General features: G+C 45.8%; 1 protein-coding gene across 1 annotated transcript in view; it reads left to right on the top strand.

Annotated features, from left to right (window-relative positions):
- The window catches only part of eys (eyes shut homolog), a 130,188-nt gene that overhangs the window by 104,610 nt on the left and 8,308 nt on the right, over nt 1–17,270 (top strand). The window contains exons 42-46 of the mRNA XM_030379716.1: nt 3,322–3,430; nt 6,084–6,301; nt 11,610–11,788; nt 14,970–15,155; nt 16,805–16,971. Coding sequence (XP_030235576.1) covers nt 3,322–3,430; nt 6,084–6,301; nt 11,610–11,788; nt 14,970–15,155; nt 16,805–16,971 — 859 coding nt within the window. The remainder of the gene's footprint in view (nt 1–3,321; nt 3,431–6,083; nt 6,302–11,609; nt 11,789–14,969; nt 15,156–16,804; nt 16,972–17,270) is intronic.

Genomic DNA, 17,270 nt, shown 5'->3' with positions numbered 1-17,270 from the left:
CGGAGGGGAAGGCAACGCCGCATTAGCATATCACGCTGGATGCTAGCAAACTCTTCCAGTACGCCTGGAAGAATATGGAGGGAGAGGGGAAAATGTATGCAAACACGTATATATGTATGTATGTATGTATGTGTGTGTGTGTGTGTGTGTGTGTGTGTGTGTGTGTGTATATATATGTATATATATATATATATGTGTGTATATATATATGTATATATATATATATATATATATATATATATATATATATATATATATGTATATATATATATGTATATATATATGTATATATATATATATATGTATGTATGTATGCAGGGTGCGATTTGTGAAAAAACCAGAGGGGGGGATAATTTTGAGAGACATTTTATTCAGGAAAAATAACCACACAACAGTGTGAAAACTTATGAAAACAGTTGATCTTGTGACCTTGTGTATCTAAACCTTACACTTAGGCTTCATAACGTAGGCGGTAGGCCTATTTTGAACGTGAACTTAACCACTGAATTTGCAGAAATATTTTCTCATAGCTAAAATTGTTTTTAAATGTGCCAAATAAAAAAATATATATATTTTTTCCCGATATCAGTTCAACAGAAAATATGAAATACCACAATGTGCTGTCAAGACGTTTTTTTTTTATTTTATCGGTTAATCTGGTAGACTGTAGGTCAGACTACGAAAATGGTCCGCTCTGATAACGCACTTCAGCCTCTTTTTTTTGCTTTCCTGTTGGCGGATCGATAGCAGCGTGGTGACCCTGCTTCAACCACATCTCTGCAAATCTGCGGGCCGGGAAGGAAGCAACATCTGGTGCATTTACAGAGATGAAAAGCAGATTGTGCGGTGTGGACACATTCATTCTGTTTCTGCCATCTGCAAGAATGTGGTTCATGGCGCTGAAACCTCTTTCACACTCGGCTGTGCACACTAGGAGCGTGGAGACAGCGGTGAGAACTTTGCGCATGCTCTCTCCTGTGACACCGTGACATTTAAACTCATCGAACTCCTTCAGGAGTATGGGACTGGTTGCGGCCTCAACAGCAAGAGTTTTGTGTATGGCGAGAAGTTTTTCATCGCCGTAGAGGATGCGCTCGTCTTCATCAGATGGCCAGTTTGATGGATTTAGAGCGGCGGCGGCAGAGATTATCCCGTTGTCATCCAGCCTGCGCTCACGCGCGACGCCTCTGACTCGCTCCCGGTAGATCAAAATCACAGCACAATCAAAATGAAGACGGACCCTGTGTATTTTGGTTGTTAATTATTACGATGTAATGGTGAAAATACTTTGGGTGGGGGGGATAATTTTTATCCCCACCGAGGATAAAAATAATTCAGCAGAGGGTAGGACGTGTAAACCAGAGGGGGGGATAATCCCCACCATCCCCACCGGCAAATCGCACCCTGTATGTATGTATATATGTATATATGTATATATATGTATATATATGTATATATGTATATATATTAGGGGTGTAACGGTACACAAAAATCTTGGTTCGGTACGTACCTCGGTTTTGAGGTCACGGTTCGGTTCATTTTCGGTACAGTAAGAAATCAAAATGCTAAATATAAATGTGCTTCATAACATGTGCTTCAAGTTGTTCATAACACACTTTTGTGCTTTTTACAATAGGAACATTAGACAATACAAAGCTAGAATTCTGCTCAAAAATATAAAGATTCTGAAATGTAGAAATAAAAATAAATAACATGGGCTCAGACTTTTTTTTTTTCAATATATTATCTAATGTGAAACAATGAACAATTGCAACACTAAACAGTTTCAAGTCTTTGCTCAGATACATTTTTACCCCCCCCCCCCCCCCCCCCAACCCCCAAACATACATACATACATACATACATACATACATACATACATACATACATGCATACATACATACATACATACATACATACATACATATATACATATATATATATATATATGTATATGTATACAATGATTCTCCTTGTCTTGGAAGTTTCTTTGGGTCTGTTTTATTTCAATGAGTTTGTTTACCAACATGCTCTCCCTCCTAACTTCCCAACCTGTAATTATTCCTACCTGAGGTTGTGTGCCTGTGATTGCCACCTGGGGTGCGCCCAAAAAAGGCTGTTTGAAATTAGCATGAGGGCGATTGCCCTGATTGCTTACATCTGGTCATTAAAGTAGATTTTTCTATTCAAGAAGCGGCAGGCAATCACAAAGGAGCCCATGAGCTAGTCAATGAATTTCAAACGGCACACGGGTCTTGATTTGTTGCCGTGTGATTAGCCCTGTGCCGAATACACAGGGGCCAAATTGAGGTCAGGGAGAAACAAATGGCACTTGTGTGTGCGTGGGTGAGTGTGTCTGTGTGTGTGCGCGTGTGTGTGTGTGTGCCAATCTCTTTGAAATCACAATGATAAATCGGGGACAAAAATCGATGAAGAACAAAAGCTTGCAGCTTGTAACGTGTCCTGTTTTCTGCTTCATTGTTTTAGGACTGTTTGCACCGAGGCTTCATGTGTGGTAGCCTTGTTTAACCTTTTGCATAAAATATGTCCCGGTAAAATGGACGATATATGTTGGCTGGGCCTCCGCTGATGTATGTGCAGGATCGCAGCACTTGACTCCAACCAAAGCTGGATTATGACACAAGTAGACCAGCTACTTAACATTACGGCTGCAGCCTTAATGACTAATGCAATTGTGTGTGTCCCCAGAGAGACGCAGAGGGGTCAAATGATAAAAGTGTGGCCCTCCTCGTTAGGTTTATAACGGGGCTCTAGTCGGGTGCCCTCGTTTGGTTTTTTATCGTGAATTAATCCTGAATGACATAATGAGCGCCTCATTCGTTTCGTTTTGACTTGTACTGCATCACCTCGACGGTAATTATACGTGGACAGCGGAAAATGTTTGTGTGATTTTTATGACGACAACTGCTTATGTGTTCGGGAACCGTCTCGAATGCTGCTCCGTCGAGTCGTCCAACCTTGGCCCCACTTGACGGCACATTTCTGCTCCACGTTTCCGCTTCGCTGAGGAACACAATGGGTTGCGCCTCTATTCCTGGACTCGGTATTTAAATCCAGCGGCGGGACCCTTACACCCACCCAAGCCCACGTTTTGTGTTGTCCCTCTCGGGGTTTGAGCCGAAAGCTGAGGAAACAAACACTGGATTCCTCCGCTGAAGCTAATCTCCGCGCCACCCCACTCCCGACACAATAGGAAGGAGGATCATTCATGGCTACATTGTGGATTGCGTTACCGAAAAAAGCCTAACAACGTTCCTAACAATCTCTCCCTCTCTCTTCCTCCTGCCTTCCTTTGAACAGATACCAGCTGCCCGTTGGAGGCCCGGGAGGTGTGTGCACAATAGAACTCGCTGTAGGTAACGCCACAGCCAAACATCTGGAGGAACGCGTCTCAGAGGCCACATCTGAGGTACGGCATTGCCGACGATACGTTTCCGCTGTCGCTGTGAATGTTTCATTCACTACACTCCTGTGCATGAATCAATGGGTCGTGTCTGATTGGTGATATCGTACATAGACATAAATGATACAGTATTACATCAGCACCCCTGCACTAATTGTCTGTAACTCTCCATGGTTGCCATGAATGAATTTCATTCGATACTCCCGTGAGGCAATCAATCTTCAATTTCCACTGATCGTAAATGTACCCATCATTTATATTCCGTATGACAAAGGCACAAATGCACTTATTGTCTTTTTGTATCTACTGTTGCTATGAATATTTCCCTCACCGCCCCTGAGAATGAATTCATTTACATTCAGTCGTTATCATTTCAGTATAGTATTTGATCAACACCACTGCACCTATTCTCTGTTGTTATACAGCGCTATTAATATTCACCTCACGACTCCCACGAGTCTATAAATGGCTCAATTCTGAGTGGTTATCTCGCATGTAAACATGTGTTATTAGCCATTAACACCTTGACAGCTAAAGTGAAGACAGCTCAGTGAGGCATTGTGTGTGTAAGAGTTGTTGATACAATGTCCCTTACCGTATAATTATATAAAAAAGATACAGTATTAAGCGTTAACTAACAGTTCAGTTAATGAAAGAGTTTAGTATCCTTTACTTATGGTGTTGATGTTTACCAATAGTGTTCATGGTAACTGAGGTAATCATTTATGCATTATTTAATAACCCTAACCCATCACTGACTCTATCGATAACCCCTAGGCTAACAATAATGCTAATTTCTGCATGAACTATTAATTATTTTAATTATTTTTTATCCATGTAATTCGGTAATCAATGTTTAATAGATTAGGCCTTTGTTAAGTGTTTCCGAAAAAAATATCAAATGTGTGGATTAAATATAAATATATTTATATAAAACCTTCCTAAGAGATGGCCTTTTTTAAATCAATGCCAAATGAGTTACAGTCCTTCTCTGTAACGCAGCGGTAGGGGGCAGATGATTATGACTCAGTTGTGAAATTGTCCATAAGGTAGAATAAGCAGTCGGTTCACGGGGTATTTATTCTGCCTAATTACCCCTGCTCATCAAATTAATTTAGAAGGAAAGAAGGGTTATTTAAGGAAAAATACAGATAAACGTCCTGTAGACATTACGTTTCAGCTTCTAATCGTGCACAAATGAAAATGTGAAAATGTCTTTCCTCAATGAATGACCTAAAAAACTCCAAAGACTGCTATCCAGGAATCTGGGACTTACTACTCAGCAAAGTGTTTTCCCGGGACAATGCTCGGTGCTGTAATTTCTAAGTTATCCCAGGAAGGACGGATCTAAATACGCCCATTTCATAAATGTCTGCCAGGGTTTTTATGGTACCACTGTGTTTCCCATACCTAGCAATTTTCACTATTTTTAGTCGTTTCCTGGCAACTTTTCAATATGTTTCACAATGAATGGCAGCTAATAGGTCAGGCCCATGCATACGCCCGCAACGAAGCCGTAATAAGGCTGTGCACAGATGGGGGCGAAATTACTCCAGAGTAGTGGGAAGGCTACAGAATCCCACTGGTAAATGTTAGACTCAAATCAAAGTCATCCTATTGATTAGACTGCATGCAAAACGACCAAGTACGATCTTGTGATAATTGTTTTTTTTGAGGGTATCATTTATGCATTATTTAATAACCCTAACCCATCCCTGACTCGATAACTATGCTAACAATAATTCTAATTATTAACTTGAGGGAAATCTTGCTTCTATTCTTCCCGGGGTTTTCATGTCCTTGTAAAGCGATTGCACCGTTCCTACATTTAATTTGAACTTCTTTATCTTACTTATCTGCGTGAGTCTGCGTGATGCTGTTTGTCTAGCGGCACGTGGTAATGACTGGGTCAATACCATAGACGATCTCATAGCGGAGTAACGTCATCGTAACGGCACGCATTCGCAATTGATACCCGATCAATAGCTCAATTGCACTTTGTTTCGCCTCTGTTTTAAAACATCACATCACATAAATGGCTACGACCGTGTTGTATATCTGTTTATCGACTCGAAGATTGAATTTGGATGGGAACTTGTGAATGGGGGGGGGGGGGGTATCCCACAGTAAGGCTGTGATGTAGCGTGTGTGTTCTGTCGCCGTCACATTGAGTTCATGAGTTCAGGGTGGAAAATAGTCAGAAGCTGCAAAACAACCAGGTGGTTGGCCTTGTGCAGTTTCTTAAAAGGCTGAAAGGCATTTCAGAATAGGACAGAAATGTTGGTGTTTCATGAAATCATGAAACGGAGATAATAGTGAAATTGAAAACTGGGGTATGGTTTGACAGATAGTTTTTAAAGTTTGTACTTTATTATGATACAACATTTTGGTTGGAAAATTAAGTTTTGGCTCATAGCACGATTCAAGATTCAAGTCCAGCCTGTTGTGCTTTGAATTATCTTTTGATTCACTGCATTATTTAGTGATTCACAAATACATAAGTCCAAAAACAAAACAAAACTGTTTTCCTTTACATTGAAAACTGGGTAGAAACGGTACTCATCTAACACATGGGACACATTTCGGAACACCTTGAATCAAAAGATAGATCCCCGGTACTCTTCTTAAAGACCCCCCTTTATCTTTGTGCGGTCGGCAGGCGGCCATGGGACCCGTGTTCCTGGGGGGCCTGCCCCCCCGCCAGGCCCCCCACCGGGCCAGAGGGGTCCGGCCGTTGGTGGGCTGCGTCCGAGAGCTCCGGGTCAACGCCCGTCCCGTGTTCCTGCCCCGCGAGGCCACGCTGGGGAGGAACGTCCAGAACTGCGACCCTCCCGCCTGTCAGCAACGGCCGTGTCGTAACGGGGGGACCTGCGTCGGGTGAGCCCCTAGTATCAGCCTTTTTGTTTTTATCTCAACGTTTCACCAGTAATACTATTAATGTTTCATTGGTATTCGTAAAACCATGATAGCTGAGTGGCTAGGGTGTCGTGTGAGTACCGTTCAACAGGTTTTGGGTTTGAATCCCAGAGTGCACAGTCTAGCCGTAGAGATCCCTGAGCAAGATGATTAATACCAACCTAATCTTCAATGACTTTTATCAAAAAAGATTTAATAATAGATTCACTGTGAGTGGCTTTGGATGAAAATGTCTGGTAAAGGTGCAACGTGTTCGATTATTAGGTTAATACATTCAAAACTAATTTCCGGATAAAACTCAGGTTTTGTGTCTTGTTGGCAAGGATAAAAGCGCATTCAAATTTGTTGATTATCTATAACTTGTTATTGATTAATTTATTATCCATTCATTTAACCATTTTATTCAAGTAGGTAAGTAACATTAATTGTGAGAATAAATTGAATTATTGTATTATATTTTCTCTATTAAAGAACATATAACTCAACAGAGTCAGAGACACACATTAATGGGAAGTGGTAAGTTCCTTACTACTTCCCATTAATTTCCCTTTTTTAGGAATGTTTAGAAAAAACGTATGTACTCTTCACTCTTCACCTGAGGTAATTAAATATGCCTAAAGCTAAAGAAATTATTAAATAAGTAAAGCAAACCAGACAGAATCAATTAACAGACCTCATTAGCCAACTGGCTGCGGATAAGAGCTACATTGAAATAAAACGTCCTCATTAGTTTATCAGAAGCAGGAACGTCGGATTTCCTAGCCGATTAAACTCCCTAAACGTGTGGAGGAGCGTTTCTCTCTTACCCCCTGAACAATGGGAAGACACCCTCTCACCAAGATGAAGGCTGGGCTGGCCAACCACAGAGAAAGACTGAAGCTAGGCCCGGTACTGCTGCCACGCTGAACGGCTGCTATGCTGGAGAACCACGGGTAGTTGATGGATCTTTTGGGCTCACTGCAGATGTACACCGAGCTGCTGACCCACGGCCAGAACACAACGAGACGCAAAAAAAAAAAAGAATCTCAACAACTCCATTTTAAATATCAGGAAGAAATTACTGAAGATTACTATTTTCAGATTTTTTTTTTATATATGGCTTGTGTGTGTGGCTGATTTAATGGAGCACTTTGAGATATTTGGTTCTAGAAAACATCTTTTGTATTTCTTAAATAACATTTTTTTTACTTCAAAACTCAAATGAGACAACAACTCCATGTTTTCCCAGAAGAGTACACAGGGATTCTTTTGAATGTTGCTCATTACATTGTTGGCTGCAATGCGTCTTTGATTTCTGAAGGATAAGATTAATCAAAAAGGATCCGTCTGACCGCTCGTGTGTTTGTGTCTGTTTGTCATTCTGCCTTGACACACTTAAAAATAATAAGCATATTATTAAGGGAGAAAATCCATCTTTTGGCATTCTAACAAAGAGCCCTTGTAGAAATGGATTTCAATATACGTTTTACAGCATTACGTAAGAAACAAGGCCAATCAAAGGAACTGCATATCTGGTGACAACATGCAGCTATGGCGTTAAGGTCTTGCATTTATAAAGATTGTTTTTATGCATTGAACATCGCTATTGGCACAGCCCTGTAACATGTCGGTCGTACACAATCTCACATGTGTAAACAGAACATGAAGGTCCATAGGCTCACTGAAGGCCTCTCTCAGACAGTCCGTTCAAAGCATAGCTTTCCCTGCATTGAGTGTGTGGAGTGGTAATTCTATCCTGTTTATCCGTCCGCCAAGCGATGTTTGTCACAGATCCAGGTCAGGTTGCATTCGTCACGTACAGAATCATACCTCTCCGCCTAGCAGTGAAACCCCTTCGACGGTACATTGATAATAAATGATCAACACACAATAATTAATTACAAGAGGAATAGGTGTAATAAAGCACTAATAGATAATTATAATGATAATATAATAATTATAATAAATACTGATCAGATAGACCAAACAACGATTACAATTCAATTAAATCAGGGTATATAAAGCTATATATATATATATATATATATATTTCATTTCAATTTCAAACCTTTATTTACACTCGTAGGGCATTGACGTTTGCCACACCACATCTGTGTATGTGTACAGATGCGGTGCAAGAACCAGTATCGAATGTCCAGTATTAGTGCGGTACATTTAGTGTACCGTCTGCCCCACAAACACGGCGCCTCTTCTGTGACCCAGACGGGGAGGAGAGGCCGCCGTTCAGGTGTCTACGGTCCTGAATCATGACTCCGGCCCTCGGCGACACACACCGTTCCGCTGAGCAGAACTAGCGCTAGAAACGGCAGACTATGTGAGTAGAACGAACGCAACCGAGGCTACGTTATAGGGATCACGACCCTGACGTAGTGTGTCGTCGGGATGTAGCGCTCGCTTAAAGTGTGTTACGGAGAAGCGAGGCTGTGGTTCCGTATGGACAAAGAGGGAGCGTGAGAGAGAGAGGGGAGGTCAGGCTTCATACACGAGTGCTAGTCTAAACATACGCTCTGTTAGCTCTGTCTCAGCGACTTGAGGCGAAGACTGGAAGACACTAACCACCCTTTTCCCGCAACATTTATTTAATAAAACTGTATTTTATTATAATTCGCTCAAGGGAGTTGGCGTTGCGTCAATGCTGGAGCTGTGCTCGTGTGTGTGCGTGCGTGCGTGTGTGTTTGTTATATAACCTGCCAGACAGAGAAGGTGAATGAAGTCTGCGTTCCACGTTTAGCTCCCCTGTCGGGAATAGAAGGTTCTGTTTTTGGTATTCACTTTGTGTGCCCTTCACCTCGGCTGAGACCAACGTACTGACGAGAAAATATATACAAAAAACATGCAACTCCTTTTGAACCTTTGGGTTGACGTGTTGGACCAACAACAGGGCATACGATTATTAATTGGCGCGTTTAAGAAATTAATTATATTGAACGTGTAGAGCTTTTATTTTACGGTATCATATAAAGCCGGGGTTCCTAAACGCTTTCATCTGGGGACCCAAAACACAATTTCAATTTGTGCTCAGGATCCAATCGAACCACACACTCAAACCCAAACCAATGGCTTGGGTAAGGCTGCTGTAGGAAAAACACAAAATAGCATTCCTCTCTAAAACAAACCCCTCATCAGGAGTGTTTTGTTGCGCCGTGTGTGTGGGGCCGGGAAAGGGCTTTAACTTTAATAGCATGGTAATCCAATTCAACTGGGCCATAAAGCAAGCCACGATTCATACCTCCCAGCGCCCCGTGGCATCAGGGAGACCTTGGGAGCCCGTAATGGTCGACTAAATGGTGATCTCACATGTTGGGAATAAAGCAGTTTGTCCTTCTTTCTCCCCCGATGCAAACTGAAGAGGCTGCGGCCTGAGAACTTTCTACAACACAGACAGTGTTTATTAGAAAGACCTCATCACCAGCCCCACGGACACTTTCACTTCAGAGGGAAACACAGTCCGTTAATAACTTACAGGGGATAATGTGGAAAGATGTATGGGCTTCCACAGCTTATTGTTCCAGCTGACAGAGAAATCACAAGATAAGCGGTGAATTATTAATCATGTTATCTGTAACTCATAAGATTAAAAATGTAGTCTCTCTCTCAATCATTTAGCCAATGTGAGTGTGTCATCTGCACAAGGCATTTGGAAAACGTCATGCTATAAATACTTGCTCTGCACCTACCTATAAACATGTAGGTTTGCATTCACTGGGTTTATAAACATGAAATTTGTCATTACATAACAGTGTCACGCTTCGTTCTTCCAGTTTTTTCCCAACTTACAAAACTTAACGTATTTATTTATTTATATAATGTCATGGAAGAAAAATCTAAAGGTCTTCTTTAGTGTCTTCTTTAGAAGACACTAATCCTTAGAACTCGACAACCCAAAGGTAGATTCTGCAACAACATCAAGCGCGTCTCTCTCCATCTCCTAAACAAACCTTTTACTTTTCTCTTTATCGTTCACATTAACGAACCAACAGACACCAACAGAGATATGAACCGTCCGCGTTCCCGGAGAATCTTTGTACCTCTTCGTCGTGATTACTAACGATCCTCAACCCGAGTGACAGCGCGTAAATATTTCATTTCCAAGACGGCGGTTGATTTTTTGGAGAAGCGGGATACATCCTGCAGTGAGGCTTCTCAGAGTCCATTACTAATGGATGGTTTCTGAGATCCCCACCAATGCTCTCTGCATCTGGTTTCATCCGTCGGAAAAGGTTGGGCGCTTCACAGACCATCCCAGAGTGAACGTTCCTTTGAATGCGAGCGCACCAACCTTCACTCGTCGCCAGGGGAGATAAAGCAGACACATATGGATGCGCGGGTTTATTTTCCTGCATTTTTGGTTCTCTCTCATTTTTATTTCTCCCGCTACGTCTTTCATGTCGGCCTCGTGAACACATTTGATCTCCTCGGCGACGACTCGCCTTGAGTTCGGCTCGGGCGGGGAGAATCTCGCCACCTGCGTTCTGCAGCACGTCAGAGCAGTCAACTGTATTTGAGCTGTTCCAAGGCCGATGCACTGAAGCTGTTTTGTCCTTTTGTTGAATTATCATTATTCTGTGTTGATATCCGGTCCCTTGTTGCCTTTGACGGTTGCTAAGGCCCTGCCAGCCCACATTTGATTTATCAAAAAGCAACACAAATGGGAGTAAATTGTATACGACGTGCGGTGACGTCAACTAATTTGTTCTCCTACTCCTATTGCTTCTTTTATAATAACGACGTCTGTCTGTCTGTCCATCTGCATGTCTGTGTCGTCCGTCCGTCTCACTGTCTGTCTTGTCCGTCTTGTCTGTCCGTCCGTCCGTCCGTCCATCCCTCTGTCTTGTCCGTATCGTCTGTCTGTCTTGTCCGTCTTGTCCGTCCGTCCGTCCCTCCCTCCCGTCTTCCCGTCTGTCCTGTCCGTCCCTCTCTTCTGTCTGTCCGTCCCTCGGTCTGTCTTGTCCGTCCGTCCGTCTGTCTTGTCTGTCTTGTCCGTCCGTCCGTCCGTCCCTCCCTCCCGTCTTCCCGTCTGTCCTGTCCGTCCCTCTCTTCCGTCCGTCCGTCCGTCTGTCTTGTCCGTCCGTCCGTCTGTCTTGTCCGTCTTGTCCGTCCGTCCGTCCCTCCCTCCCGTCTTCCCGTCTGTCCTGTCCGTCCCTCTCTTCCGTCCGTCCGTCCGTCCGTCCGTCCGTCTGTCTTGTCCGTCCGTCCGTCTGTCTTGTCTGTCTTGTCCGTCCGTCCGTCCCTCCCTCCCGTCTTCCCGTCGGTCCCGTCCGTCTCTCAGCTGCGACGCGGAGGACTGGTTCTGCGAGTGTCCGCCGCGCTTCACCGGCGAGCTGTGCCAGTTCAGCGCCTGCCAGCGGGACCCCTGCGGACACGGGGCCACCTGCGTCCCCCGGGGCCCCCAGGGGGGGGCTGTGTGCCTGTGTCCCTACGGGAGACGGGGCCTCCTGTGCGACGAAGGTAGGGCCGCACGCCGCCGCCGCCGACCACTCAACGGCGTTTAAGCGGGACTGATCCGGTTGCTAGGCCGGGCCCAGGCGTTGTATGGATTGTCGTCGAGGGATTGGATGTATGCAAAAAGGTGTTAGGACACGGCCCTAATGGCCGTGATAAGAAGGGCCCCGTTCTTCAAAGCAGTTAATGAAACTGCTTGAAACTCCTCCAGGAAATCACGCCCGAGGTGCATTGACTTCTGGGTAATCCGCTCAATCCGTGCTTTTGTCGGAGGCATAAAGCACAGCGTCCTCGTCCCTCGGCGGCTCTTTGATCTCAGCATCAACGCGGTCGCACTCAATATGGATTAGGTTAAAAGATTCACGTTGGAGAAAGAAACAAAAGAACCTTGTCTCTGAAGCGCGACGGGTCAAACGACACAAACCGCTCCCCCGCCGTCAGGCCGAAGGGACCGCCGGGCGACGTCAAAGACCTCCCTGGTTGGAGGCGCCGTGCCTCAGATGATCCCCTGCAGTGTCTGCCAACAGAGCGGGAACGCAGGGTGGTGACGCAGGATGTGTGTGTGTGTGTGGCGGGGGGGCGGGGGGGGGGGGATATGCAGAGTGGGGGAGGGGGGAGTAGGGGGTGGGGGATGTGGCCATGCGACAAATCCCCCAGACAGACTCCCCCAGACGCCCCGGTGGAGGAGACTCTGATCTCCGAGTGTCACACAAGGCCTGTCTGACATTCACATTTCTGATCCCGATCACGGCGGATAAGATCGGAGTTAATATTGATTACCGCGCCGAGGTCTCCTTAACTTAACCAAGCTTTGGTGCATTTGAACGTGAAGATGTTTTCTGCAGATGTGTCACTCTGGTGGGAAAATTAGATTTTTTTTTCTTTTTTACTGCTTGTGGTGGTAGCTTGATTTGAAAAATATATTCCATATTTTCTTGTGAAATTGCCTCAATCTTCCTTCCCCTTTAGCACCAGACGTGACCCAGAATTCCTTTTTTCTTTTCCATATTTTGCATCCCCCTTTGGTCCCGATGTCCTACTTAAAAAAAAAAAGAACAGAAACCAAAGAGGCTATTAAACGAGCGGCAAATGGTCTCAAACACGCGACAATAACGGCGACATATCGCAACGGAAACTGTTGCCTCGTGCGTTCATTAATCTCAAATTGTTCTTTAATTCTAATTTGCTTCAATAAACTGAACTGTTGGTGCGCTTTGCATAGCGGCATCCATTCAGCTGGCAGTTGGGGACGCCATAAAATCATCTGAACGCCCTTAATGGTTTCTTATGTTGCTGTTGTTTTTCCCTGCTCTCCCTGTCCTTACTCAACACAAACATATCAAGCCATGTTCTGTGCCTCTGGCGTTCTGCTCGCTGGAGAGCTGAGTCTCTCTGTCTGGGAGCGTCTACGCGCTGGGCGATGGTGAAGTAGAAACACTCATCCAAACGGACTCGTCCATGTTGTCTCACAGCGTCCAACCCACGAAGTCCGAGGCGACCTTGAGCCAACGCTTCTACTCTTCATTTGAAATAAACACGAGCCGTCGCTGTCTCTCGCCCTAGCTTCGTTCATCATCCTCAACGTCTTGTTAATACGTGTCGGCGTGTTCTCAACCGGCCTAATTCCACCACGTCACGTACCCCGCGGTGCAACCACAGAACCACGTACACCCTGACGCAAATGCCCCCCCCCCCCCTTGGTAACCGGGGTAGAACGCCGTTGACCCCCTCGCACGACGTCTCAACACTATAAATCACTGCCGGCGTGTGTTGTGTGTTTGTGTACGTCGGTACGTTTCGGTACAGCCGGTCTGTGTTGTGTGTCTGTGTGCGTCGGTACGTTTCGGTACAGCCGGTGTGTGTGGTTTGTTTGTGTGCGTCGGCGTTGAACCCACTGCGTGGGGCATGGCGGTGCGCCCAGGTGGGCGAGACCTCTCGCCAGCCAAGGCTACCGCCTCAGCGGAGAAGCCGGCCCACTTGTTACCCCGGAGGCGAGGAGAGATCGTCATCGCGAGCCGATGAGCTCCGACATACCCGGCCTCAGACTAGCCGGTGGTTGTAAGGAGGTGACCGGTCACTGACCAGTCTGGGTATTAAGAGAAGCAGCAGCAGCAGGAAAAAAAGAAGGAAGGAAAACGAAGAAGAGTGGAAAAAAGAATCTAAGCTTTATTAATAATTCAACAGGCAAACAGAGCAGCACGCAGACACACAGAGGGGTGTGTTGGATCCCACTTAGCTGTAGCCCGGGGCTAAGGGAGAAGGAAGGAGGGGGGGACAAAAAATGTATGCAAGCTATCTACGGTGGGGTTGGTGATACGACCATCCCCCATTATGCGTTTCGAGATTTGATTGCCCTGTAAAAACACGACACTGTGATATCATGAACTGGGTGGAGTGGGAAAGGGGGGAAGTAGGCGTCGGGTGTGGATTTGCATTGGGTCTCTGGTGTAAAATCAGGTGTTTTGAGTGGGCCGAGGCGAGAGACAAGGAATACATTATTGAATCACCGATGCAGTCTGAATGCATAAGCCCACCGGTGTAAATTGATCATCTTTGAGAATGATTTAGCTATTCTAGTGCATATAATGCGGGGGGATGGTGGGGTGTAACGAAGGCGCATGTGTGCCAGAATTCTTTCTGAAGAGCTATTAATGAAAGTAAAATGGGAATGCAGGGGTGACTACTCGAAAAAGCAGGCCATCTTTTCATTGCATTCATAAAACAGAATGGCACCAGCTCTGGGCTGTTCTCTAGCGTGGGGCGCTAGCGCCATCTATTGGTGACCGTTAGCGCTACTGGGCACCGAGCCAATGAGTGGGAATGCAACTACGACTCAATGCTGCAGCCTCACAGCTCTGTGCACGCACAACACTGCATCAATCTATCCAGAAAGAAGAAAAAAAAACACAACGCACAAACCCTGAATCCCAAACGCCATTACTGTTGTCGTTAAGTAGCGCAGAGCTTGTTATCCCTGTATGTGCTCGCTAACGCCATTAGTGCGCTGTCAAACGCAGGTGTAATCTGCTGTGTTTGATTCTACCCGTGAAATGTATCCCTGTGAGCCCCTGGTCTTTCTGCGGGGTTTCCTTCGTGTCGCCGTTTGTGTGGTCCGATTGGCGGACCGCACCCGCGGCGGTCGATTTGATTGGCCACGGATTGACCAAACGCTTTGTTCTCCTCGCAGCCATCAACATAACCCGGCCCAGGTTCGGCGGCGATGGCGGCGCGCTGGGCCACACGTCCTTCCTGGCCTACTCCCCCGTCCCGGGCCTCAGCGCCTTCTACGAGATCCGGCTGCGGTTCACCCTCGCCAACAACGCCTCGGCCACGAGGGACAACCTGGTGCTGTACTCTGGGCAGAAGGGCCACGGTGAGACACCAGAGGAACATAAGCACCGACACACTGAGAGGTCCCCCTTTCTGTGAGGCATCACATGGGCACCGACGAACCCGTCGGCATTAGCCACTTCCGGAAGGAAGGTCCTTTTGCGAGGGACTCCGGTCGTTAGGTGCGGCAATGCTCCAAGTCCTCTTAGAAGTTGTAATCAGCCGGGCTTCCCTCGAGGCCGTCTCGGTGGCCGTTCGCTGAGACACCGGCAATGATGACTTCCTGCGTGGGAGAATGAGGATGGCCATTAGTTGACCCTCCATCCAAACTATTATTGTTAATGAGTTTCCTGGACAGGGCTTCACAGCACTCTCGGCGATTCGACGTAATCGTCACTTATCGTCATCCAAGGAGCCGTCGAGATCCGGAGATCCCCCCTCCCCCCCCAATGATGATGATGAAGATGATGCTGATGAAGCCCTTCGTCCCGCTCAGCGCTTTGCAATCTGTCCCCTTCATCAGCCCGGCCCTCGTCACTGACATATTTAATCAGGAGTGAATGGAAGGAAGAGCGGCGAGGTCGTGATTCATGCGCCGGCCTGCGATTGGTTCCCCGCGCCGCATGTCGCCGGGCATGCAGGACGATTAAAACAGTGCACGTGAGGACATGGGAGCTAACAAGCCTCGTGCGCTGATGGTGCAACGTACCGAAGATAAACGACCCACATGCTCATTGATCTAATGAGAGAGTCCTTAGCAGACAAGAGTTGATAAGACGTAATCAGGTTTAAATTATTAAGACCGCGTTCATCCCCGTTCATCATTAGTTTCCCACTGAGACGTGGTTCTGTTCACCACAGTATCGACATAAGTTGGGTTTTAGCGAGTTATGTTGGGCTACAAATATAAGTATCAGACTTAAAGGGTTTGAGGATAGTGTATCAGACCTAAGGGTTAGCTGGACAGTGTATCAGACCTAAGGGTTAGCTGGATAGTGTATCAGACCTAAGGGTTAGCTGGATAGTGCATCAGACTTAAGGGTTAGCTGGATAGTGTATCAGACTTAAGGGTTAGCTGGATAGTGTATCGGACTTAAGGGTTAGCTGGATAGTGTATCGGACTTAAGGGTTAGCTGGATAGTGTATCAGACCTAAGGGTTAGCTGGATAATGTATCAGACCTAAGGGTTAGCTGGATAGTGTATCAGACCTAAGGGTTAGCTGGATAGTGTATCAGACCTAAGGGTTAGCTGGATAGTGTATCGGACTTAAGGGTTAGGTGGATAGTGTATCGGACTTAAGGGTTAGCTGGATAGTGTATCGGACTTAAGGGTTAGCTGGATAGTGTATCGGACTTAAGGGTTAGGTGGATAGTGTATCGGACTTAAGGATTAGCTGGATAGTGTATCGGACTTAAGGGTTAGCTGGATAGTGTATCGGACTTAAGGGTTAGCTGGATAGTGTATCGGACTTAAGGGTTAGGTGGATAGTGTATCAGGCTAGGTTCAGTGCTTTAGGTTTAAGGGGTAGGAGGATAGTATATCAGGCTAGGAGTGCTGCTTGGTTTGATCCCCAAAGTGTTCAGCCTAGCACATAGATATCCATGAGAATGATGGCTAATGGTATCTAGTGTTGTTCACTTTGGATTAAAGCTTAATGAGGGCCTCAATGTGTAACTTGTGTTTCCTCGAAGGCGATGACGGGGATGATTTCTTGGTGCTGGGACTGCGGAACGGCCGGGTGGTTCATAAGTTCAACCTGGGATCGGGAGTGGGCGCTATCGTCAGCGATCGACTCAACAGCCAGCTTCACATTCACAGCGTGGTGTTCGGGCGGTCTGGGAGAACTGGCTGGCTCAAGGTGATCCCTCCGTCCGTCTGTCTGATATATACACCACATCTGTATCAGTCAGTCAGTCAGTCAGTCAGTCAGTCAGTCAGTCAGTCAGTCAGTCAGTCAGTCAGTCTCTGTCTGTCAGTCGGTCTGACTGACTGACTGACTGACTGACTGTTCTCGATCTATATTTTTTAAGCATGTGTGAATAGCATTGTGTTCTCGGACTCACAAGTTACAACCACTGCTTTAAGCATTGCTTTATATGCAAACTAATTGCATAACTTCTGTTGTTATTGCGGTGGTGGTGGTTTGTGGTGGATGAT

The sequence above is a fragment of the Gadus morhua genome, chromosome 15 (assembly GCF_902167405.1).
Source record: "Gadus morhua chromosome 15, gadMor3.0, whole genome shotgun sequence".
NCBI classification, from domain to species: Eukaryota; Metazoa; Chordata; class Actinopteri; order Gadiformes; family Gadidae; genus Gadus; species Gadus morhua.
This window is presented reverse-complemented; position numbering and strand designations above follow the sequence as displayed.